This window comes from Arachis ipaensis, chromosome B8 (genome assembly GCF_059453495.1).
Source record: "Arachis ipaensis isolate K30076 ecotype BB chromosome B8, ASM5945349v1, whole genome shotgun sequence".
Lineage (NCBI taxonomy): Eukaryota > Viridiplantae > Streptophyta > Magnoliopsida > Fabales > Fabaceae > Arachis > Arachis ipaensis.
In genome coordinates, this window is record NC_142443.1 from 128562738 (window position 1) to 128589975 (window position 27238).

Genomic DNA, 27238 nt, shown 5'->3' on the forward strand with positions numbered 1-27238 from the left:
TTTTATAATTTTGTGAAATATAATATTCATATAAATTAACCGTATGTCTTGAAATGTTGAAAGTTAAATTAAAATATATAAATCAAATAAAAATATAAAAAATTATGTCCTTTATAGTAATTTTATGCTCAAAAGTAATTTTGATAATTGCCATTCAAATAACATTTATTCTATAATAATTATGTTTAAAGAAAAATATCCAGACAGAAATTATATTAATATCAATCAAATTTTAATAAAAATTAATTTTGCAAAAGAACATATATACCAACATTCAGTGACAAACTCGAAATACGTCTCTAAGTTACGAATGAGGAAAAGATTTTAAATATTTTTTATATTCATTATTCTTAAAATCACTAACAAAATTCAGAGAACAAAAACACTAAATATTATTATATTTTTTCTTTTTTTAAAACAAAAATATTCCTTTTTTATGAGAAGCAATTTTGTTTTAATTATTACAACTTTATAAAGACTAACTTACAAATTTTATGAGAGACTAACTTAAGTCATTAAAAGACCAACTTACAAATTTAATTAATTCACTAAAATTTAAAAACCAAATTAAAGTAATTCATCTATTATACTCTCATCACCAAAGTAATTAGTATCAGTATATTATATTGGAAACAACAGTATGTCATTATGCCACGTCACTGTCAATCCAGTTGGCCAAATTTAAAGAAATGGGCCAACTTTGTTTATGTAATGAAACTTAGGTGCCTATATTAGAGTATAGGCCATAGCCACAGGGGATCCGGGCTAATTGTTTCCAATAAGGCAAATCTATTTATTGGCAATTTGCTAGAGCTAGGTTAGGGTTAGGGACTTAGGGCTGTGATCATGACCTATGTAGACTCTTATATAAAGTTTGTGGTTCCGTGTTGTTTATTTGAGGTGGTAAATTTTTCTGATCCACCATTTATATGATTCCATACTCAACTTCATAGGTTGGTCCCCCACCTTGTTGCCAACCCTTTTTTAAAGATCTCAAACGATACATCAATAGCATTTGAATGATTTAGTGATGCTTACCTTAACAGTTAACATGTCACCCAACTTAGCAACATTGCTCGTTGCTAGTCTTTATCCTCATCCACCACAAAAAAAAAAAAAATAAAGGAATGATTTTTTTTTCTTTTCCTCTTTTTGTTTTCTTTTCAGTTCATTTTTTTTTTGTTGATTAAAGATAAAAGAAAACCAACAGCAAAGATTAAAAAAAAAAAAAAGTCAAATCACATGATAGAGTTCCAATATAAAGAAATTAGATGAAGAAGCTCACCGGAAAGTTGCAGGTATTTCACATGATGGTCCGCATTCAACAAAGCTTTCTTAGCAATGAAGTCAGCCGCACCATTGACTAATTTCTGGATCAAAGAAATACTAGCTCTCCAGTGGTCAAAATATCTTGGACTTTGCTTACCAAATTACGCTCTTGCATAATATCACCAAGCCTCCTTTTTTTACAGCAAAGAGAAAGCTTCTAAGCAATCTATTGCACACAACACTTCCTGGTAATCACAATCTCAAGCAAGAAAAGATCCTTTCAAATAGCATGAAGTTCTATTCGAAGAACGCTACCAGTTTCAATGAAATTACTATAACTCTTCAACCAACATCCACCAGAATTACGAAAAATATAATCAAAATCAACCGTACCGTTTCAATTACAAAGGCTAACATCACAATTAATTTTAACAACATCAGCAGAGGGATGACAAATAGGGGAATGACTTAAAAATTGATGCATGGTAAAAATAATGTGTAATTTCCTAGCTGACTCTCTAATCAAACTAATCACACTACCAATATTCCAAAGCTCGCCAAATCCACCAAATAGCCGAGAAAAAAAGAGCGAAATTATCATTCTTGCGGCTATTTTTTAACCAAAAAGATAGTCTAAGGTTTTTTTGTAGTGAAACCTAGATCTAGGGGTGGCAAACGGGTCTAAACCCGCCGGGCTGGTCCGTATAACCCGCCAAAAAAGGTGGGTTGGGCTGAAAAATTGGGACCGCCAAATAACAAAAGCTCGCCTAAACCGCACCGCTTAAACGACGGGCTTTGGCGGGGCGGGGCGGGGCGGGCTTTCCCGCCGGGCTTAGAATTTTTTTGGTGAGTGGTATTTTTACTATTCTTTTTGCCAAAACCCAACTTCTCACAACCCAACTTACGAGAGAATGAAGATGAAAATTGAGTGTTTTGGATTATATTTATTTTGTTTTAGAGACAATATTTATAATTATGTTTTGGATTATGTTTATTTTGCTTTGGGAACAATATTTATAATTACAAAGACTTTAATGTTTGTGAATATAAAAATTATAATTTGTTTATATTTTTAGAAATTATAATAATTAAAAATAAAATATAGAAGAGATTTTTTATGCCTTTATATATATTATTTAATAGTTAAAAGTTAAAAAAAAAAAAGATATTTGGCAGGTTTAGCCCGCCGGCCCGCCAACCCGCCATTAGGCGGGGCGGGCTGGGATTCTGGGACCGCCTCACTAGGCGGGGCAGGGCAGGCCAGCCCGCTAAAGGGCGGCCTTCTGGCGGGGTAGGGCGGGCTTCTCCGCTTGCCACCCCTACCTAGACCATTCCAAATCACATGGGATAATCTCTAAGACAGTGCAAAATAATTTTAGGAGCAGTGTTACATCTATGACATATATTAGAAGTAGCTAAACTACACTTACATCTGAAATTCATCGTAGGAATAACATTGTGAAGACAGAGCCATATCAAGAGTTTGTATTTTTCCGGGATATGATGCCTCCAAATCCAAGCCAATTCTCTCCTTCTACCCGACTGATCTTTCTTTTTAACAATCAACTGTACCCACTATTCGCAGAATAAGATGTTGAGGCCGAGGCATGCCAAATCCAACCACGATGTTCCCCAACTTGTAGGTCTAGAGCGTAATATTTTAAGCATTGTCTAACCTTCTCAGGAATAAGGGCATAAAAGGGCATAAATCCTATTAAGAGCTCGCCTCTCATCATGCAAAACATCCTGAATAGTTAAAAGAGAATTTGAAATGTGAACATAGGGAGTTCTTTTACAATTGGACCTACAAGTCTTCACTTATCAAACTAAAAAGATTGATTAGATGAACCAGTATACTAGAAAAAGTCTTCTTTGAGGGTTACAAAAGCTTTACAGATGCTCTTTCAAATATGAGAAGCATTTCTGGGAGGACAACCGTCAAAATTACCCTTCTTCTATAGATGCCTCGACCTCATAAGAGCCACTCAAGGCTTATTCAGATAAAGAAATAGCTGGTTATATGAGTTTTTCAAGTAAAAATAAGTTAGCACAAGATAGATTCCAAAACCTAGTCCGCTAAACTTCTTAGGAGTAATCACTTTTTGTCAGTTAACCAAGCTGGCCATCAGAATGTTCCTTCTAAAGAAACTGACACATCATGGAAGATAATTTATCACAAACACTGATTAAAAAGGAGAGAACATGCATGTGATAGATAGGAAGAGAAGTAACTACAGAGTTAATTAAGCACAATCTTCTTGCTCTATTAAGAAGCTTGCCCTTCCAACTTGTTAGTCTTTCTCTAACCATCTCAATCACCCTATAAAAGGATGTCTTGGAAGCCTGAAAATGGTTAAGAGTCACACTAAGATATTTTTCTAAGTTCAGAACAAATCTAATAGAAGAAACACCTCTAAAAACATCCCTCATGTGAGTTAAAATATTTTTAGAACAAAGAACTTTAGACTTATCAAGATTAAATTTTATCCTTGAAGCCTCACAAAAAACACTCAAAGAGTGCATCATGGTTTGAACTTGAGACTTAATAGCTTTATAGAACCACAATAAATCATCTGCAAATACATCAAATGAAAAAATTTTAGGCCACCCTTAAAAACAGAAAACAGCTTCCAAACACCCTCATCCACATTTTGAGATATATAACAAGAAAGAATCTCTATACAAATCACAAACAAATAACGTGACATTGGATCACCCTGTCTCAGACCTTTTTTAGAAATAAAACTGTCCAATTTGTTGCCATTCTAAAGAATAGAAAGTGAAGATGCTCTAACACAAGATATAATAAGCCTCGTAACTATACTAGGAAAGCAAAAAATATTGAGAATATATTTAAGGAACTTCCAATCTATTCTATCATAAGCTTTTTTAAGATCAATTTTAAAAGCAAAATTAGTTTTAGTAGACTTAGTATGCTTCATAAAGTGGACAAAAACGTCTGACCCAAAATGAAGCTAGAATATTTTCAGGAGTGCCCCGACTTAAAAAAAAGCTGTCCTAAATTGGACTAACAATCTCAATGATAATTTTGTAAATCACATTACACAAGTTAATAGGTCTAAAATTTTTCGTAATAGTAGAATTGTCCACTTTATGAATAAAAATAACGAGAGTTTTCATAATCTTAAGATTTAGCAATTCACCTTAAAAAGAAGTCATAATAATCCTCTAGACCTCAGCACCCACTATATCCTAATTTTAAAAAGAAATCTTGAAAATCATCTGATCCTGACGCCTTGAAAAAATTCATACTAAAAATTAATGACTTCACTTTTGCAAAGGTAACTGATGTAGTAAGTCTAGTACAAGCCAAAGTGCTCAAAGGAAAAACAAGAAATTAAAGTCTCTCAAGCAATTGACAACAACCTCTTTAGTAGAGCCAAGAAGATTCTTATAAAAAGAGAGGGCCTTAGTTTAAAGAACTTCTGGATCAGTTGCCCAAAAACTATCACTAACAAAAGGCCCATGTGTAAACTTTTGAAATGATAAATTTTGGAATAGTAAAAGTATTTCATACCATCAAATCTAATTAATTAAATAATATATAAACTACAGGTCCAAAAAAAAAAAAAATAATATATAAACTACAAATTATCACTCTTACTTCTTTTGGTACATTGGAAAATCAAAATAATATCTAGACACATTTTATGTCCAAGTACATGTGTAAAACGGTGTCTGTCACATAGTGTACCAAAAATAATAGTACATGCTTAGAGCATGCTGTTCCGAAAGGATTAGACTCATGCACGGAATTTGTCACTATATAAAATTTTCACAATGCATAGAGTAAGAATCATAAAAATGCGTAGTGGTAATTACGGTGGAGCTAAGACTTTGGAGTCAATGTTCATGGTTCAAACTCCAAGTTACATACTTTTGGGGTAAGTAGCAAGTCTATTGCAACCATGACTTTCTTATGCCCATAAAATCAAGCTAGGATAAATGTCATTTTATTATTTCTTTGTCTCAAAATATTTTAAAATTGGCGTATTATCACAATCATTAACTCTTAAAAAAATATTAACAAAGGTGATTACATAAACCGTACAACAAGAAAAATAATGAAAATTAAACAAAAATACTATTTATACACTAAAATTAATCATCAATATATTTATGTATAAATGTATATATGATTTAATTTATTTTTAATATTTATTTATAATTCAACATGTATTTTATATGAAAGTTGACTTTGATAATTAATTTTAGTATACATATAATATTATTAGAAATTAAAATATAAAAGATTGAAGATATTATAATCTTTTTTTACACTTTTATGGCTATTATATTCTTTTACCTATGTTCTTCGTTACTAAATTTAAAAAAAAAAAAAGAATATATACATCATCATCTGATAGTATTTTTAATGAAATCAAAAACAAAAACAATATCCAATTACTTTTGACATATTAATATTTATCTCAAATATTTGGAAGAAAAATAATAAGTTAGCATATAAATTGAGAGTATGCAAATAAACCTTTCCTGTAAAACTAATATAATTTGGGCATGATAATGACTCCTTTAAAAAAGGTGCAAGGAAGCAGAAGCGCTATCTAGCCAAGAATCTGAAACTGCAGTGAGTTGCAGTAGTGAGTGATTGGTCAGAGATCCAAAAGGGCCCAAATTCCTTTGCAGCGTTGCCAACACATGATAACAATAATAACACCAACAAGGCAACAAAAGTGAACTCTTCCCTCATTAAATTCCCCATCCAAACAAGTGAGAGTTTCAGTGTCAGAAAACAAGAGAACCTGCAGTAACATATCATCCAAAATCTTTTCCACTCAAATCACAGAAAAAGAGGCGAAAGAAGAATCATATAGAGAATCTCAATCTCTCTCTCTCTCTCTCTATAAACAACACCACTCATCAGTGCCTAAAAGATCTTTCTTTTTTTCTTTGTTTTTTCAATGAACATGTTAGGCCTGAGAGACCTAGTTTTCATAGCACCAACCCATTCCCTTCACCATCATCACCAACAAGGCCAAACCATAATCTCACAAGACAACCACCATAGCCATGGCCATACCAACACCACCAACAACAACGACAATAACAATAACAATAACCTTCCTTTTCCTCCATCATCACTCAGCGTTGGCCTTGGAATCTTCCCCCTCATAACCGCCACACCCTGCATGCCACAAGATAACAATAACAACGTTCACCATGACCAACAACACCTTCTTGTTGGGACCAACACCACCACCACCACCAATAACAGTTACTGGAACCTCAAGATGTGTCCTGAAGTGTCAGAACACGACGGCGGCGGTGGTGATGGAAACAACAACGGAGACGGTGGTGGTGGTAGTATCTATGGCCCTGAATTCAGGGTGTGCCAGGATTGTGGCAACAGGGCAAAGAAAGATTGCAGTTACAAGAGGTGCAGGACTTGTTGCAAGGGGCGTGGATATGATTGCAGCACTCACGTGAAGAGCACGTGGGTCCCCGTGTCGCATCGCCGGGCACGTGATATGGCCGTTGTTGCTGCTAGTGATGGTGGTGGTGCTGCTGCTGCTCTTGGGGCTAATAAGAGGCTTAGAGCTTTTGGGTCATCACAAACAACTACAACTACTAATACCTCTCATAGTTCAACTTCTAATGCTACCACAACTAAGAGTTTGGATTCTACCTCTTGTCACCAGGGTGATCATGATTTTCATTTCAATAAATGTTCTTTTTCGATTTCTCACTCCATACAAGTAATTAGTCTAAACGGCTTTTGTTAGCAGAACCGCTTAAACCAGTTATTTGGATGATTGAGAGATCGATTAAGAACTTTCAAACCGGAACAATTTTGAAATTGAGTAGTATATACTTTTTCTTCTTTACAGAAAAAATTGGTGTTGACGAATTGAATTTAGGTTTTGTAAGAGAAAGAAAAAAAAAGAATGAAAATGTGACTAGTAAATTATACTACAAGTTGTCTATACTAGAATACAGTCCATAACGATTTCATAACACAAAATTTGGAGGTTGAACTCACAAATTAAAAAATGGTTATTTCTCTTGGATTGCAGATGCTGAATTCAAACAATCTTTACCGAGCCACGTTCGCGCCCCGGCGGCGTTTAGGTGCCACAGAGTGTCTGCTATTAGCAATGGCGAAGATGAAATTACATACTTGGCCACTGTCCACATTTGTGGCCATGTGTTCAAAGGGTTTCTTTATGATCAAGGTGCTGATGGCAAGAATGATGAAGTTCCTTGTGTTTCAGTGTTGCAACTTGGAAACAGTGGGAAGAACAACAACAATGGGGAATGTTCCTCTCCAACTCCAATTGGGGTTCCAATTAGTGCCTACCCTGCTTCTGCTTGCTGATATAATCTTGTTCAAATAAAGGTACCAGAATTCATCAAGGTTTACTCAGACTTAAGATTTATATATTATTCTCCATTGATTGCTACACTGCTAAAAACATTATAGCCAATTATTTGATGAATATCACCAAGATTTTATATATTCTTATGTAGTTATGTTGTTGGTTCTTGGTTGCTTAGTAAGATTTTTATATTTTCACTATGGGGAGGTTGCCACTTGGAAATAGTGAATCTGAATATTAACCTAGGGATGGCAACTGGGAAGGCGGGGGCATACTTTCTCGCTCCCCGTCTCTGCCCCAGATTTATTCTACTCTATCTCCGTCTCAATCCCTGCCATGAAAAAATATTACCCCCATCCTCATTCTTTGTGGATTCCCATTTTTTGCGGATTTCCATTCTACATCTTCCTGTATTGATCATTTATATGAAAGTTCTAATAAAAAATTAAAAAAAAATTCAGAAAACACTATTACAATATACAAGGACACAGTCGCACATTAGTGAAAAGGGAAAAAGACACCGCGATCAAAGACAATGAGGCGGCGAGGGGGTGACGACACGATGAGTATTGAGCACGAGTGGCTAGGGATATGGTTGTGACGCTATGAGAGATTGGGATTTGTGAGTTCTGGCCTTTTGGGAGTGACTGAAGAGTGGGACAACGCAGTGTTAGTATTATGGAGAGAAAGAAAGACACTTTTAAAATTAGAGTTAAGTTTTTCAATATATATATATATATATGATACGTGAAATTGCTAAAAAATTTATATTAGAAATAAATTATTAAAAATATTTAAATAAATTTCATAATTCAGGGATTTAGTAGGGATGGAGAGGAGATCTCTGCTCGAATTCTCACGTCTGCCTCGGGAGAGTTTTGGCTTTATCTCCATCTCTGCAGAAAATATTCTCCATTTTCGGGTTCCTATTTGGGACAGTTCCCACAAGGATCTCCGCACTTAGGAGAATTTTACCATTCCTATATTCACCAAATTATTTAGTAGTGGAGAATTTTTTATTGAGTGCTAGACTACTAGGTAATCATAATTATTCTTTTTTTTATAACAATAATAATGGTAATATAGGATTTAGATCCTCTAAAGTTTGAATTTCACTTTAGAGAGTAAAGTGTGATCTTCTACCTTGAATAGTTTTTCTTTCATATTTATTATTGGTCCCACATATGAAATCAATGGTGAGAGATCACACTTTATTCTCTAAAGTGAAATTCAAACTTTAGAGGATCCAAATCCAATAATTAAAGATTATACATAAAAAAAAAGTGTAGACTCTTATTCAGTCTTTGTAAAAAGTTGATTAGATTATTATCAAATAGTTTTTAATTATCAACTTTATATGAAGACTAAATTAATATTTTTAAAGTTAATTTTCACCATAAAAAAACAAAAATGAATAGTTTTGAACTTTTATTTTTTATAAAGTTCATGCTAAATGCATTTAATAATACACAAACTTTTTTTACTAGTAATAAGCAAAGAAAAATTCTTAATTGCTTTTAGCTTTTAACTTTTCCATTGATTAATTGTTTAACATATTATTATGCTATTAGTTTTTGGTAATTTTATTGATAATCTATCTAAAGAAAAAAGACAAAAAAATGTTCATAGCATCACCACAAATAAACACACAAAATTTCCTAGCTAGATAAATACTACAATACTCTTTTGGTATTTTCCTAAATGTTATACATAAACTATGCTAATAACTAAAAGACCTATTCAATACCCAAAAAAAAAAAAAAAGACCTATTCACATGGGATTTCATAAACTCATGAACAAAAGCATAGAAAATTCTAATACATCATCATTTGATTCATTTCACTATGAGTAGTAGCATTTCCGCCAATTATAATTTAGCTATTGGAAAAGAACTAGCTAGGAAATCAATTAAAAATGAAACATAACAAAAGGATCTATGTGGTCACCCGTAATGATATAGCATATATAAATTAAGGGAAGGGTGGAAAACAAAAAGAGTAGTAGTCCACTTTCCAAATAAAAACATCATAGGCCTTCATTCTCTTTTGCCATTTCTTTATTTCATATTGAAGATTTAACATGGGCGAGGGACTCGAGTAAATAATGGGCACTTCATATATAATAATAATAATAATAAAAAGAAATGTCATTTTCAATCAAAGGAGGAGGGACAACTAGGAAAGATTGCTCCCACTTTCATTGTCCATTAACAAGAGTGTTTGTTACATTTCCACTACCACATTCATTTTATTTATTTATTATAGGTTTGAGTTATATTCATGATTCATGCATTCAATTGATGAGGAAATTCCGTGCCTTACTTATATAGTATTTTGGGACATAGCTAGCTTTGTTTACATATGTCAGATCTAGCACCCCCCATTAACATGTTCATCTTAGTATACTTTTACCTTTTTACACTTTTGCCATTTTCACTGCTATTATTATTAGGTACATGTTACAGTGCCTATATATATAGTTATATATTTAATTTATTAAAAAAAATTAATATTTAATTTAAAAAATATAAAAATAAATAATTTTTAAATATTTAAAACCTATCATAAAAAGTAAGTTTGATAATTTCGACACCAAAAAATTTGCCTTATTATTAGTATCCAATTTTCCTCCTACTTTGTTTGGCATTCCTTTATCACCTAAACCTTCTTTCCTATCCACCTCACTCATTGTAGTAGGGCTTTTCTTGAGGACATGGGAAGGTTCTTTTACTCCAACTTTATTTCCATTACGTGAATTACTGAAATTCTTTCCTTTTCTTTCTTAAACATCTTACCCTGTTCTGATAAGCAGTGATAAAAAAAAAAAAAAACACTATACACAATGTTTATACTATGGTTGGTTTGGTGGGATGTTGTGTATTAGGCTCACCTCATTCATTTCAAGTTGTATTTATTATCTATTTAGGTTTAGTTTGGGTAAACAACTTAATTAAATTTTTTTTTGAAAAAATAGCTTAAACAATAAATATTTATATTAAAAGTAACTTATAAATAAGTTATTTTGTATTTGAGTTTTTAGTTTTTAAAGTGTTTATTTTAAAATAAATATGATAAAATATTTTTTGTTATGAGAGAAATTATTTTTTTAACTTCTCTATAAGCACTTAAATAGTTTCTTAAAAAGCTAAAATTTGATTTTGAAAATTACACCAAACATTAATATTACTATATATTTTTCATAAGTTAGAAACTCAAAAAAGTAACTTTTGAGACATTTCAAATAGGCCCTTAGTAAAAATAACTTGAGACTTTTTAAACGGACCTTTAGTAATATCACTTCGTATTACCTACCTCACCTCATCTTAATTTATTCTTCACCAAAAAAATTTCCTATTTTGTTGCCTATTATCTACTTAGTAATATCACTTCCTATATTATCAGCGACATATCTGATTAATGTTACTACAAGAATATAATAGAAATATATTTGAAATTAAGAATAAAATTGAAAGTAAACGTAAAACTTAAAAAGATTTTGTTTGTTGAGGAGTAGCAATAGATAAACATTCTAATAATTGTGGATGACAGGGGATGGATCAATCTCATGATGACCTTCTGAAGACAGTTCATTCTACAGTTTTGCAGGGGAAAACGGATCGGACGGCATAAAAATGTGCTAACTGCTAAGTGCCTTTTACTTTTGTTATTTTGTAAAATTTCTCTTATATATGTAGCATGTTTATATTTTGCATATAAAAATCACAGGGACCTAGTTTCATCGTTTTTGGTTACATGGACCTAGTTCCATTCTATTGCATCAGAATAGAGACATTATTATTGATGTTGCTTAACTTTACATTCAGTATTTTTATTTTATCTATGTTGCATAGATACGGGTACTATACCTTGATCCATATGAAAATAGGTATGTGATACAATTTTTTTGGAAAAAGTTATTGTAAATTTTATAATTTCTTTTTAAAAGTACGTTATAATTTTCTTTTAATAAAATTTTTGTGTGTCAAATTCAACAGCAGTATAGTAATATAAACTCTAATAATCAAGCTAAATTAAAATAAATATTTTAATAGGCTAAATAGTCCATTTCACATTTTAAAATAAATATTAATAAATGAGTATTAATAAATGAGTAAGGCTAACTCATACAACACTTCTCTTGAATGTACTTCATATGCATGGAAATATTGCCAATGAGTTATAGCTCAAATGGTATAGTCTTCTCGTACTCATTTAAGAGGTCGCACGAGATTGTAACACAAAAACATAATTCCACCATAACCTCATCTTTTTTATATTTTTATTCAGCCTTAGACATAAGGTTAACATGGGAAAAAAGGTTAACAAAAAAGAATAATTTCGAATGTTGTTACAGACCCCTTTTTGTTGATTCATTTACAATTGGAGATAAGGCATAATTAACTCTGAACAATATTGATCTAATCTAAAACATACATGCTATGATCAAAATGAAATCACAAAGTGTAAGAGGAGTGGGGGGTGTGTGTATTGAAGATGGAAAGGGAAAAATCAACAAATTAAAGTTGAGAAATGTGTTATATTCTGTCTTTCAGAAAACACCCTCCAACTAGTGTGTAGAAATCAGTGTTGCCGGTTAGTGCTGGTCATTTTTTGAAATCTAAACCTTGTCCTCTACAAAAACTCTGAAGAGGAAATCGCGAAACCGTCTAGAGTATAGCCTTGGATCGACGGCGGAGATGGAGGTGGGATCGTACTGGAACGATTTGTAAGCGTGCTCGATCTTTTTACTTATGTCATAGTCTTGTAATATGTCTATAATGCCAAAGAAAATGATGATGTCATATAACTCCCCTGTTGGTTCTCCAACCAGCTGAGGAGTCTCACTAACGCTACTTCTTCGCATTGTAGATTCAGCTCGTGCTGGCATGCTTATTCCTAAGTGAATCCACCTAATACAAGACAAGTAATGCAAATATTTTCAGACAAGGTAACAATTTTGATAGCAAAATCTTGCCTATGGCTTTAGTATCAATAACAAGGGTGAACAAAATTTTAAGTATAAAAAATTAAGAGCAAATGTCCTTTCCAGCCTCTGATTGAAAATTTCTAATCAATCTTTAACCATTTCAATAATTGGTCTAAGTGGCTCTTGTTATTGGACTAAGCAGCCCTGATGTATAGGCAGTTCACCAGTTACTTGAATTGTTAAGGACCAATTAGAAACTTTCGAATGGTAAAAGAGCAATTTGTCCTTCAAACAAATGATCAAGAATCGAAAAGGACATAAATGCGAAAAAATGCAGAAATTAAACTTTTATCCAAGTTAAAATTAAATTGTATTATAATATTTAGAGTAAAGTGACAGTTAGTTTTCTAAAGATTTTGATTTTGGACTAATTGGCCCTTAAAGAAAAAAAATACCAATTTGATTTTTTAACATAGCAAACCGGGGACACATGATGTCTTTCTCTCAATTTATCAATTAAAACTTAATGGTAATGCTTATATATACTGTTAATTACTATGACGTGTCTATCTATAAAAGATAATAATGTAAATAACAACTTTTGGAACGAAACTTCACTTGTTTTTATATAATTTATGATAAATAGAGAACAGTTGATAAAGAGTATATGAAAATTCAAAAGATAATAAATGTTTCACTGTCCAACTAAATCGTTTTCATGCTCATGTGACAGTAACAAGACATGCACCACTGTAAATAACGAAATACATGAACAATTTTATTTCATTTGGCACTATTTATTGACAGAAGGACATACATGTCCACCAATTACTATCTTAGAGGACCTAATTGATACTTTTTTTTCTTCGAGGACTAATTAGTCCAAAATCAATATCTTCAAAAATCTAATGTTCACTTTACTCTAATATTTATATTGAATCAGTAAAACAGTAAATGAAACTAATATTGTAGTTACCGATTAGGATCTGTTGCAAGGGGATCGACGTCCACTCCAAAAAGGCGAAGGGCTCCATCATCGAAATTATTACCACTCCCTACAACACAGCTTGATGTATTTAGGAAACATTCAAGTTCAAAATAACTTAAGAAAATCCATGCAAGACAAGGCATAACCAGTTGGGGTTCGAGTGCCTGAACTGCGGCCAGAAGAAGGCGTAACATTTTCACCACACGATATTCCCCGAAAGTGAAGACCAACCAACAAGCTATAATCCATAATCCTCTCCTGCTCAAGAAAGTCACAGTCCCTATCCACTTGCCTGCGTTCAAAACTTATATCAAATGTATAACCTTACTTTACTCTCATAGCATCAAACTATTCCAGTTATGGGCCGTAAAAATGCATAATTGAAAATCTATATTAAATCTATTTACATTGACTGTGTATATAAATTACTGATAATGTTACAAAACCAATACAATTTATTATTTTTGACTAGGAATATTTTTAAAAATATTAATTAAAAATATATAAAAGTGTTGATTAATATAAATTAAAATTATTGGTTCTTAAACTTTTCACATAAATTAGGATGGGTTTGATTTAGCTTTTTCAAATAAAAATCAGTTTTGACATACTTATATAAATTAAATAAAATAATTAAAAAAATAATTTTCACCTTTTTTTAAAGACATAATTGAGTATCGTTCATTTAAAATAAATATTTTAATTCAAAAATATTATTTACACACTAAAATCAGTCATTATATATTTGTATATAAATATATATAATTTAATTTATTTTTAATATATAATTTATATTTTAATATATATTCTATACTAATAACTGATTTTAGTGTATATCTAACATAATTGATTTCAATTATCCAAATAAATTAAGTTGTAAAATCATTGTTTAATCATAAGAAACAAATACACTATCCTAAGTTATAGCGTATTTACATATAAGTACATGTATGTCATATATTTATATTTTATATTTTAATATATTATTTATATAAATAATTAATTTTATGATTAACATTTAGTGTATACGTAATATAATTATACGTGTTACCCATGCAACGCAGAGTGACAAATACCTGCAAAATTCTTGAAACCAAGCCTTCCGCAATCGAAATAAATAATTTAGATCAAGGTCCTTGAGTGTTACGGTAGGATCTACTTCAGATTCAGGCTTATCAGTTGTTCGACCAAAGGTTGAACCTTTTAAGTCAAAGCGCCTATGGATGGGGTACTGTGAACAGAATAGATTTCCCATGATGACAAATCGAACCTGAAATTTATACTACATAATCAATATACCTTTCTCCCTAGTGATTATTCCAAGAATTTAATTTGACGCATTGTTAGCGTAAAACCGTTTTATAAAATAACAATTTTTTATATTAATAGTGTGAATAATTTTCTAACAAATAGTGTAATTTGATAAATGTATATAAAATGTTTTATATTATTAGTGCATTAAAATTAAATTCTTATTCTAATGTAAAAAGATTTTACACACCTTGGCATTACCTTTTTTTGAGCTGTTCCCGTTAATCTAACACAATGGAGGCCGAAAAACTTGGTGACTAAAGTGTTCTCAAAAGCTCTAACATGTTTGTAGTAACCAGGCAACATTCTAAGAAAAACCTACATTCATGTTATGAATTCATCATTCACTAGAGAAATAACATAAAAAAACAAAGCAATATTATTTGAAGACTTGCATCAAAGGCAATTCTTTTCTGAACATATAGTGCCTACTCCGTCCCTACAGTATCATTTTAGTTGTCTAATTTTAAACAATAATAGAAAAATATTAAACTTATAGAAAACGATGATGTAATTGAATAAATTGTCCTTAGCATATAGAAGAACATTTAATAGGATTGAGAAAATGTACTGTCAAAATGAGTTATATCGAATAAGAGTATAAGTGGTAAAATGACAAATAATGTTACCTAAAATTCCTAAATAGACAATTATTAGTAGAAAAGTAAATATTTAAACAGTAATATTAAGGAGATAATAATTTAAAGTTATCTTATTTAATTTAATATCTGTAATTTTATGTATATAATATCTAAAATGACATATTTATTATCTCTAATATTATATATTTATTATTTTAGAATTAATTAATAAATATAAAATAAGACAATTTTAGCTGATTTAAATTGATTTTTATTGTCTCTCAAATAATTTTGATATTTAAAAGAATTTAAGTAAACATGTGACTTTAAGATTATTAGTTAAATTTTTTTTTATATAAAACATAAAATTTAAATTTTTATTATATTTATTATTCTAAATATATTCTTAAACACATGTTAGTTAAATCCAATTTAAAATTGGACATTTAATTGATACTTATAGAAATAGTAATTACTTATATATTTATTTGATAGTGATAATTACTGGATATTTAATTGCTCATTGTCAATCCAATATTGAATTGACAGCATAAGATAATTTCCTCATTCTAGCTTAACTAAAAGGGAACTCACTTTACATTCTGCTTTCTTCATGGTCTTGATCATGTATCGGTCATCATGGGTTAAATAAAAAAAGCTACCACTTTTTCCTGGCGATGAGAGTTCCCGAAGGGCATCATTCCCACATAACGATAACATATAATCAGCTGGATCAACCTTGAACAATTTTCTTAGAGCCCTGCAAATTTTAAATATGCAATAAACTATGAGTTATCATGATCGATGAATCCGAACAAACAAATAATATTTATTTAACACAATAATTTGCAAGAACACACTTAACAAGGTGTTACAATCTGATGTGATCATGGTTCACATAACTAACATAAAATTTTTTAATAAAAACGTAAGGACAGTCAAATACAGCTTTATGGTATCCTTAAAAATCTCACCTAAACACTACCGGACAATAGTCTTTCCATTTAAACTCGCAAGATGAGTGAGGTGGTGTGTATTTGGACCCTTCTGATGGAAACTTTGTCCATACTTTTTCTTTGGGATCAAATGCAGAAGATTTTAGATCAAGAGATGTACTAGGAGCAGGTCTTCCAACAGCATGTCTGTGCTATGGCACAAGAAATTAATAACCACACAGTTAAAATTAGAATCATGTAAAGGAACAGATATTTTTCCATAATAAAATATGCTGATGCATATTTGCTAGTAGCCTGAGATGGATAGAAATGTTTTTGTAACGTTTAATGCTAAAAAGATCTAATTTTTGAAATTTAAGAAGCACATGGGAGAAGAAAAAGGCACGATCAGTACCTGATACCTAGTTGCAAATTTAGCATGAGTTCATAATTCTTATGACCTTTAGCTATAGTCTCTCCTTGGCGTTTAGGGGGCTTAAGCCTGAAATTGGGAGCTCTTGGAAGCGAAGGATCAACAAGAGGACTTCCCAAACTACTTCCATCATAAGAGTAAGAAGAACCATCTTCAGAGCTATAATTACTAAGCCTTCCGTCGACGGATTTCCACCTCGGCCGCTCGCAGGCGTCGCTCTTCTTAAACGTCGGTTCCTCCTCCTCCTCCAAGCCGGCCGGATTCAACGTCTTGTGCGAAGGGTAAATAGCCACCTTCTCGCACGGCCACAACCTGCATTCATCCAAATCAACTGAATAAAGCTCTTGAGGATCCCATTCCAAGTTTCCAGCACAAGATCCTGATGGATAATAAGTCCCACTCTGTTCCTTTGGATCCTTACTCCAAACCCCAACATAGAAGCTTCCATCGCCCCAGCGGAAGGTTCCGTTCCCTTTGGGCAAGCCCTCCTCCCAACAACCATCATACCTATTCCCATTGCTCCACATCATTGTCCCATTCCCTGAGAACAAACCATGCCTCCATTGACCAATGTAATGGTTCCCATTCTTCCATTGATACCTACCATGACCACTTTGCATCCCTTTCCTCCATTCCCCATCATAGAAATCCCCATTGGGAAAACTTTGAGTCCCATTTCCATGTCTCAAATCCATTACCCAACAACCCTTATAAGTATCCCCAGATGAACCAATATAAGTACCCTTACCATCCATATGACCATCTTTGAAATCACCCTCATAGGTTGCACCACTAGGCCAACTAAACCTACCCTTACCCATGGTTTTACCCTTTTGCCATTCCCCAACATACATGCACCCATCTGTCCATAGGTACTTACCTTGCCCATGGGGGAGGTTATCAAGGCAATTTCCAGTGTAGAAGTCGCCATTGGACAGGATTTTCTCAACATGGGTTCCAGATTCTTCTCCTCCTCTTTTCATTGTCCCGATTCCGAATCCGAACCCGAACCCTCGGTCATGGCTTGAATTCAAATCATCATCGTCATCATCAACATGGGCAACAGACATTGGTGTGAAAATGCTCTTTGCCCTTCTTTTTGGACCAGCTGATTTTCTAACTGCTGCTTCCCAAGCCTTTACAATTTGGTTTTGCTCTTTGTTCATTCTTCTCGTGACGCATAAACTTTTTTAACCTTCTCTTTACGTTCACATTCACATCCTTGATTTTTCCTATTCTTCTTAACCTTCTTTACCACCCACCATTGCAACTGCATTGCCACCATCAAGATAGAATATGAAAATCAAGGAGAAATGTTTATACAGAGAAGAGTTTCAAAATGCATCTTGAGTTTCTGCTATAGTAAAATCAAAGGAACAATTATCTTTTTTCCTTCTAGCCCAGAATTTGGCTCCTTATTTGGTTATGGTAATAGGTTGTATTCAGATTTTGAAAGAAAAGAAAGTAGATCCTGTTAGAATGGTAGTGCAAAAGAGGTTGGTTGGAATCACTAACTGACTTTTGTTTTTTCTTTTCTTTTTTTTATTTTTTATTTTTTTATTTTTTTATTTTTTAAGTTGCATTTTATTTTCTTTATTTTATTCTTTTTTCTCAATTTTTCTCTTTTTTTTTTCCTTAATTTTTTTTCTTTTGGACGGAAGATAGTTGACTGTTTTTTGTTTATTTACTTTTTTCAGATTGTGTAGATTGAGAAGACGTAAGACATCATTCTATTGATTCCGAATTTGTCTCCTAAAAATAATAGTAGACTTTAAAATAGACGAATGAGAGGATTCGAGAGGTTGTCAATGCCAATTTTAGCAACATGCTCCTAAATTTAGTTGATTTATTAAATTCTTCCCCTCACATGTTTAATTTTTTTTTTAGAAAAAGAAAATTCTGTTTATATTTTTTGTGAATTCTTGTAAATTGGAGAGAGGGGGATTAATTCAATTAAGAGTGTAATGAATTTTTTTTATTTGGTGGTTGTATGAATGAGTGTATTATTATTATCTTGAGTTTATTGACAATATAATGGTTCAATCACATTTTTTTTATGATAATTATTTATGCAGTTAATGTCAAAAGCAATTTATTAAATATAAATATAAAATTATTTTATATTGGTAGTAGATTAAAATTAAATTTTTATTATCTTATTAGAAAAAAGTTTGAGTAAGATGACAAATAAATTCTTAATAATTTATATTTTAAATATATTAGTTCTTATAGAAAAAAATACTAGTAAAGTCTTTCAGTATAATAAATGTGGATAAGTTAATTCAAATTAACATCTTCTATCCTAATCATAGGAGCTAATTTGAAGGTAGTGTGTCTATATTTACTATTTTGAAAGACTTTATTAGTATTTTTTTTTTCTTTAAGAGACTAATTTATTTGAAGTGTAAATTCTCAGGACTTATTTGCCACTTTATTCAAATTTTTTTCTAATAAGATAATAAAATTTTAATTTTAATATACTACCAATATAAATATTTATAGAATTATTATGAGATTTTTTTACTCAATTACTATTAATTTTAGAATTAATTACTTAAATACCACTCTTTTAAATCATATGATTTATTTTTATACAATAATAAACCATTTCATTTTATAGAAATTTTTATGTTTCTTAAAGTGTTTCTCAAAGATGGTTTTGTACTATTTTGGTTTGGCTAATTATTTTTTAAGGTTGAACTCCCTACCAAATAATATACATATTTGTGATGAAAACCTACGATGATTTCAGTGGCTAAGAGAAGGGGGTTGAATCTTAGCCCCCTTTTTGCTTGCTAACACTTGCTGGACTTAGAGGAGACTTTTCTGTTTTTAGCTCATCACTTCACACGAGACTTTTTCTTTTGTCTCGTCCCTAGCCACGAGACTTTTCTTTTTGTCTCGTCACTTGGCACGAGATATTTTTGGATTTTGCTCCTGTGCAGTAGAAACAAAAATGGACGGAGTAGAAAAGAGAAGAAGATTACACCCAGATATATCCTGGTTCAGCTGCTAAGTGCAGTGCAGCCTACATCCAGTCTCCATCACAAACATGATGGAATTTCACTATAATCAATATGATTACAAACTGTAAAGTGCTAACCCAACTTACAAGGGGATTCCCACAGAATCATGAAACACAACATAGATGAACAAAGGAACTCTAAGATATCTATGGCTTTTTCTTTTAATTTTGCACTCTCTGCCTTTTTCCGCTCTATGGCTTTTTCATACAAACCTTACTGTTTGCCTTTTTCCATGAGACTCAAGACATGACAAAATTAAATAGAAAAATACTTAAACAAAATACATTGAAGGAGAAGAGAAAACTGTTAGCTCAGGTAGCTCTAAGAATTCTGTGCCTTGCACTCTCAAACTTTCTCCTTGCTTCAAACAGTGGCTGTTCTCTCTTTTTATAGAAGAGAGAAGCCTCCACTATTGAAGCCAAAAACCAAGCCAACTTATTCTTCCTTCAAGAAACAGAACCGGTTCGGCCACATAGAGAGAGAAGAGATAACCATGCAAAACCCAACATGCAATTACCTCTAGTCCTTTCTTGATCATCACTCTTCATTAATCTGAGCTCTCCATCCTTGGCTTGCTCTCCAAGATGGATTTCTGGCCCTTGATGCTTCATGATGATGATGACTTCATCTGCTTCAATCTCTGCCTCTACCATCACTTCGCCACTCTAGCTACTTCCTGTGGTGGTTGAGCAGAATCAAAGACAAGCCATGCCTCCAAGAATCTCCTCCTTGCTGGCCGAATCTTCTTCTTCCTTTTTGAGCATGAAGAGCTCAAGATTACCTCACTAAATCTAACTATATTTGGTGAAAATCTCAGCCACAGCTCATTTTTATTTTAGTATATTTTCTTGCCATCTTCATGATGGTCTTGAGACGAGCTCTATCTTCTTTTCGGTGAGTAGGTGTAGCTACCATGGCTTTCATTATTTCCTGGTTAATGTCCGAAGAGAAGAAACAGACGAGGGAGAATAAACAACTTGGAAAAAGCAATTCAATGTAATAAACATATTACACAAGTAAAGGTTGCTTTTACTTCCCTTTGCTGAGAGGCGTGCATAGCTATCATAGCAATCAAATCAATCTTCTCTCACTTACTTATGTTCCCAATGCTTAAATTAAATTTGAAATCCATCAAAGAGAGAAATGAAATCCGTTGAAGGTGTAAGGCAATGGTAACATTTGCTTTCCTGGTGAATTTTGTTTCGGATCAAGCAATGGAATCATTCATCAAAATTAAAATTGGGCTTGGTAGTAACAACATTGATTTTGGCCCAATAATATTTTGATTCAGGCTAAGTATTGGATCACTTAGCAAAGATTTATAATTGGGCTTGTAACCACAAGCATTAAGTCTGGCCCGACACAAGAACAATAATTAAGCCAAACTTCATTGATTAATATTTGAACCAATGCTAAGCAAAAATTCACACTTGGGCTTGTAATCATTTATATTTTATTTTCGGCCCAATTAAAAACCTGCACAGCAAAATTAATTTAATTAATATATCAATAATAATTAGATTAATAATTTTGCTGTTAATAATGTTTGATCATCATTAATTTAATTTAGAGTTTTTCAAACTCATCAATCTCCCCCTTGATGACAAACATTATTAAAATTGAAATGGAAAGAAATTTAAAAAATTGAGTATAAGTACTCCCTTTGAAAATTGAATTTCTCCCCCTTTCTAAATGTCACATGGCTCCCCATTGATGTATGCTTATTTTACCAAGGGAAGCACTAACCTGTAACATTTTAAACAAGCTTCAAGAACAATGTTATTTAGCATATTATATGTTGCTAAATGCTTGATTTATGAGCAGTTTTAAATTGATAATCAAAACTCATTTGATATCATAAACTGATTTTCTGCTTAAACAACATAATCAATTTATTTCGAAGAAAAATTTTGCTGTTCAAAAATTTTTTTTTCAACAAATCAGAGCAATCATGGTTATGGTAGGAAAAATATTTTCATCAACATGATATAATCTTTCCAAACACAGCAACTTTCATCATTTCAAACTAAAGGAACTGCCAAAAATAAATCCAATCATCAATCATTCTATCAAGGTAATTCAAATATCTTACAAACACATATTTCACCAAGATAATCATCAAGTAATGGCAGTAATTAAAGTAGAACCGAATGCTATATTAACAAAACATCATCAAACATAATCCTAATGCATTTTCATAATGCATTATCCATCATCAACAAGGGTGATCATGAACTCTCAAAGAGAATTTCATCCCCTGTTTTCCAGTTTCAATTTTGGATCAATTTCTTCCCCCTTTTGGCATCAAGGGGCATTATGTACCTGCAGCAAGAAAGCATTGGCAATACAACAAAATATTCATAAAATGCCAAATATGTCAAAGTGTCAAGGAGCAGTGAGTATCAAGTCATGCTTCTACAAAAGAAAGATTGAGCCTAATCATGCCAATATCAAATAACATAAAACAACAGTCATCAATCATCTGATAGATTAAGATCAGATTCCTCAGCGCCTTCTTTACTATCATCTCCCAGATCCTACTTAAGACTTTCTAGCATCAGACCGACCCTATCTTTGCATCTTTTCCAAGCTTTCTCGCTGTCATAAGCTAGCTTACGGGCCTCTTTGTGAGATTGAACCATCATGTCTGCCATGTTGGAGAATTCACCCAAGATCTGTTTGATGGATTCGGCTGTTTTGGAAGATTCTGGCCTGCCCTCATAGTCACTATCGGATGCAACAGATTTGCGCCCTTTGGTTCCCTTAGTCGCTCCTCCTCCTTTGATTGAAGACACCTTGTTCTCTACAGCCTCATTCAACAGATCAACTTTAAAGTATTCAAAAATTCTAGTTAAAAACATACCATAAGGCAGGTTAGCCTTTTTGGTGCTTCTAACAGAATCCCACATATGCCTAATCATAATATAACCAAAGGATATCGGTGTAGAGGTAACCAAAGCAAATAATATGAGACAGTCAGAAAACGTTACTCGGTTGTGTGAGCCGCTTTGGGGAGTCAGAATGTGGGTGATGATTTAGTGAATCAGAGAGTTGACTAGTCCTAGAGCTTTGTGTGTTGGAGTCGTTCCATGCAAGCCAGAGAGGTTCTCGCAAATGTGCTGAAGAACCGTTTTGTATGAAATGCCGACTTGTGTATCCCATTTTTCTGCCATGTACGCTCGTGGTCCTTCATCCTTGAAGCCCAGGACCGCTCCAATGGTCTCAGAATCAAGGGCTATTTGAACCCTTTTGACATAGGAATGAAGAGAGCCGTCAATAAGTCGCATATTGGCGTAAAATTCCCGGACTAGGCCAGGATAGACTGGTTTCTGAATGAGAAGAAGTGGCTTCCAGTTGAGGAGTTCAAACAAAGAGGAGATGTTGATGCCTTTGTTAGTGAGAGTGTCGAGGTTGACAAGGTAGGTTGCACACAAATGACGTTTTTCTATAACTTCATTGTGAAACTCAAATGAGGCACAAGAGTTGAATCTGCTCGGATCATAATGAGAGTGAGTCTTGCTGTACTTGTTTTTGAATTCCAGGGATTCCAAATTTGGAGGTTCGGTGGTGCTGTTTAGTGCAAAACCCTTGGTTTTCTGTGAGCTTTTTTCCGGAAATAGTTCTCTTTGGTGATGAAGGTGGTGGTGAATGAATGGGCGAGGTATGAGATTCTTCCTCTTCCTCAATGCGGGGCTCCTTATTTTTCCCGCTTCTTCTTCTTCCAGAACTCTTCTGTGCTATTGCTTTCTTCCTCATAGCTTCGGTGTGCTTGGTTGGGGGTGAGGGAGAAGATGAAGAAGTAGAATGTATGTGGATGTGAGTGTGGGTTTGAGGGGTTGATGGTTTTTGAGAGAGAAGGATTCTTTCACTCTTTCTTGGCGCGGTTTTCTTTTTCATGGTGATGGAAGAATGGAATATGAAAGATTGATGAAGTAACCGAATTGAGTGAGGGAGAAGCAAGGTGAGTGACACATTAAATGTGGATTGGAGAGAGAGACTTTGGTGGAGGTAATGACCATTAGTGGACGGTTAATGACCATTATGGTGTAGTTATTACCCAAAATGATTCCCTTTTTATTTTTGAAATCAAAAACTGAAAAGTTGTTGCCTTAAATCAAGGGATTAGATGGAGAGAGGGATTTGATTTGACAATAACCACTTCCAAAAAGATATGATGACACAAGGAAGAGGATTCTTATTTGCATAGAGAGATAACTAACATAACGGCAAAGTGGGGTCAAGAAAATTTGGTGGGACCCATGAGAATTCACTTTAGACACTGTCTCCCCCTTGATCACAGCCCTTCCAACGCTTCTAATTTTATCTCGTCCAAACCTACGAGACAAAACTGAACAGAATCAACTTTTCACAATTTATCAATGAAACTTAAATCAAACATTCCCAAACTTTTTCTCAGGGCACAGAATCTGTCTTCACAGAGGGATTTTGTAAAAATATCAGCAATTTGGTCTTCAGATTTTACAAATTGAATATCAATAGTACCCTTTTGCACATGTTCCCTAATAAAATGATATTTTATCTCAATGTGCTTGGTTCTTGAGTGCAGAACCGGATTTTTTGAAATGTTTATAGCACTCATATTATCATAAAATAAGGGTATACTATTGATTTTTAAATTGTAATCTTCCAATTGTGTTTTTAACCAAATTAATTGTGAACAACATGCAGATGCGGAAATATATTCAGCTTCAGCTGTAGATAGAGCCACTGTGGCTTGTTTCTTGCTTGACCACATGTTGAGTGAGCTTCCAAGGAAGCAACACATGCCGGAGGTGCTCCTTCTATCCACTCTATCTCCTGCATAATCTGCATCACAAAACCCTACTGCACAAAAGTCATCAGATTTAGGATACCATAGCCCATAATTACAAGTTCCCTTAATGTATCTAATAATGCGTTTAACGGTCGTAAGATGGGATTCTTTTGGGTGAGATTGAAACCTTGAACATACACCCACACTTTGGACAATGTTCGGTCTAGAGGAGGTAAGATACATAAGTGAACCTATCGTTCCTCTATACCTTGTTTCATCCACATCTTGGCCATCATCATCCTTTTCAAGTTTTGTATTAGGATGCATTGGAGTTCCCATTGATTTGGAATTTTCTAGGACAAACTTTTTGATAAACTCTTTAGCATACTTTCCTTGGTAAATAAAAGTGCCACTAGGAGTTTGTTTAATTTGGAGGCCAAGAAAGAAAGTAAGCTCTCCCATTAAACTCATCTCAAACTCACTAGTCATGAGTTTTCCAAACTCTTCACATAAGGAAATGTTGGCCGATCCAAATACAATGTCATCAACATAAACTTGAACAAGGAGTATATCATCATTAGATGCTTTAATAAATAAAGTAGTGTCGGTGGTACCCCTTTGAAATTGATTTTCCAACAAGAAGGCACTTAGCCTTTCATACCAAGCTCTTGGAGCTTGTCTAAGACCATAAAGGGCCTTAGTTAGTTTGAAAACATGATTTGGAAATTCTTTATGCTCAAAACCGGGGGGTTGTGCCACATACACATCTCTATCAATAAAGCCATTAAGGTAAGCACATTTAACATCCATTTGAAACATTTTGAAACCTTTGTGGGCGGCATAGGCAAGAAGCAACCGAATTGCTTCCATTCTAGCTACCGGAGCAAAAGACTCATCAAAATCTATACCCTCTTCTTGATCATAACCTTGGGCCACTAATCTAGCCTTGTTACGAACAACTTGTCCATCCTCACCAAGTTTATTTTTGAATACCCACTTAGTACCGGTAACTTTCTTACCATCCAGATGAGGTACTAGTGTCCAAACCTTATTCTTGTCAAATTGAGCAAGCTCTTCTTGCATTGCTTTAACCCATGATGGGTCCTCAAGAGCTTGTTTGACATTGTTGGGCTCTATTTGTGACAAGAGAGCAAGATTGCTAGGTTCGGTTTGCCTTTTGGTGGATGATCTTGTTGTTACTCCTTGAGAGGGATCACCAATGATGAAGTCATGAGGATAACCCCTCATGGACTTCCATTCTCTAGGCTTTCGGGCAGGTGTAGAGCTTTGATGAACTTCTGGTGGTCTCACTGTTTCAGTTGCTCGTGCCTGCTTAGGAGACAAAATGGAAATGTCTCCTCCATTCTGACGAGACAAAACTGGACTGGCAGATTCTTCATTCTGAATAGATTTGGGATTTTCTTTGCTTGTTCCAGCTTCTTCATCATCTGAATCATTATCTATCACAGTACTGGGAATTAAGTTAGAATCACAAAAAGTAACATGTATGGATTCCTCTATAGTCCTATGCTCCTTGAGATAAATTCTATAGGCCTTGCTTGTGGTGGAATATCCAACAAACATTCCTTCATAGGATTTTGGATCAAACTTTCCAAGATTTTCTTTATTATTAAGCACAAAATATTTGCATCTAAAAACATGAAAGTACTTAAGATTTGGGGGGTTCCTTTCCATAGCTCATAAGGGGTTTTCTTTAACCCTTTTCTAATGATTGTTCTATTCAAAATATAACATGCTGTGTTCACAGCTTCAGCCCACAAAAATTTAGGAATTTCATTCTCACATAGCATAGCCCTAGTCATTTCTTGAAGGCTTCTATTCCTTCTTTCAACCACCCCATTTTGTTGGGGGGTTCTAGGACATGAAAAATTATGAGAAATTCCTAAGTCATCACAGAATTTTTCAAAATCTTGATTTTCAAATTCTCTTCCATGATCACTTCTCAAATGGGCAATTTTCAAATCCTTTTCGTTTTGAATTTTCTTGCAAAGAGTGGAAAAGGCATGAAAATCATCATTTTTATGAGCAAGAAAAAGTACCCAACCAAATCTAGAGTAATCATCTACCACCACAAGGCCATAGTGTTTACCTCCTAAACTTTGAGTTCTAGTAGGACCAAAAAGATCAATATTTAACATCTCCAATGGCCTTTTGGTTGAGATTTCATCTTTTGATTTAAAAGAGGATTTTACTTGTTTGCCCAATTGAAAAGCATCACAAGTAAGATCCTTATCAAACTTGATGTTTGGAATACCTTTAACCAATTTCCTTTTGACTAGCTTAGAAATTTGGTACATGCTAGCATGTCCCAACTTTCTATGCCAAAGCCATTTTTCAGATTCAAAAGATGTAAAACATATTACATTTTGTTCCTTTAAATCCTCAAGAGTTAATTCATACACATTGTTGCATCTTTTGGCTTCAAATAAAATATCCCCAGTTTTCTCGCAAACAACCAAACAAACAAACTTCTTAAAAATAACATCAAAACCTAAATCACCAATTGACTAATACTAAGTAAGTTATGTTTCAAACCATTTACAAGAAGAACATCGTTTATACAAGATGAAAAATTTTTACCAACTTTTTCAACAGCCACTATTTTTCCTTTTGC

General features: G+C 33.2%; 2 protein-coding genes across 3 annotated transcripts; one reads left to right on the top strand and one right to left on the bottom strand.

Moving 5' to 3' along the window:
* Window positions 1-5786: 5786 nt before the first annotated feature.
* LOC107614339 (protein LATERAL ROOT PRIMORDIUM 1) lies at window positions 5787-11541 on the top strand. Of its 2 annotated transcripts, none has more exons than XM_088497696.1 (3): window positions 5787-6951; window positions 7326-7648; window positions 11178-11541. In XM_088497696.1, the coding sequence occupies exons 1-2, from the start codon at window positions 6213-6215 to the stop codon at window positions 7625-7627; spliced, it is 1041 nt and encodes a 346-aa protein (XP_088353822.1). In that variant the 5' UTR covers window positions 5787-6212; the 3' UTR covers window positions 7628-7648; window positions 11178-11541. The 2 variants fall into 2 exon arrangements, with proteins under 2 accessions (XP_088353822.1, XP_088353823.1); XM_088497697.1 differs by having other exon boundaries at window positions 5789-6924.
* A 409-nt stretch (window positions 11542-11950) lies between these two features.
* LOC107611597 (phosphatidylinositol 4-phosphate 5-kinase 5) lies at window positions 11951-18129 on the bottom strand. Its single transcript, XM_021109789.2, has 8 exons — window positions 16786-18129; window positions 16410-16577; window positions 16030-16195; window positions 15056-15172; window positions 14620-14813; window positions 13690-13835; window positions 13532-13610; window positions 11951-12538 (listed from the first exon to the last, which is right to left on the bottom strand). Exons 1-8 carry the CDS (start codon window positions 17967-17969, stop codon window positions 12247-12249), a joined length of 2346 nt encoding a protein of 781 aa, XP_020965448.1. The 5' UTR covers window positions 17970-18129; the 3' UTR covers window positions 11951-12246.
* Window positions 18130-27238: the final 9109 nt, after the last annotated feature.

Bases quoted from the DNA above. Each gene is read 5' to 3' on its own strand.
- LOC107614339 (XM_088497696.1), top strand. From the start codon at position 6,213: ATGAACATGTTAGGCCTGAGAGACCTAGTTTTCATAGCACCAACCCAT. The intron at 6,952-7,325 runs GTGATCATGATT...CTTGGATTGCAG, and splicing joins TTCTACCTCTTGTCACCAGG to ATGCTGAATTCAAACAATCT.
- LOC107611597 (XM_021109789.2), bottom strand. From the start codon at position 17,969: ATGAACAAAGAGCAAAACCAAATTGTAAAGGCTTGGGAAGCAGCAGTT. The intron at 16,196-16,409 runs GTGAGATTTTTA...TAAAATTTGCAG, and splicing joins TATTGTCCGGTAGTGTTTAG to GGCTCTAAGAAAATTGTTCA. The intron at 13,836-14,619 runs GTATTTGTCACT...TTTTGAACGCAG, and splicing joins TGGTTTCAAGAATTTTGCAG to GCAAGTGGATAGGGACTGTG.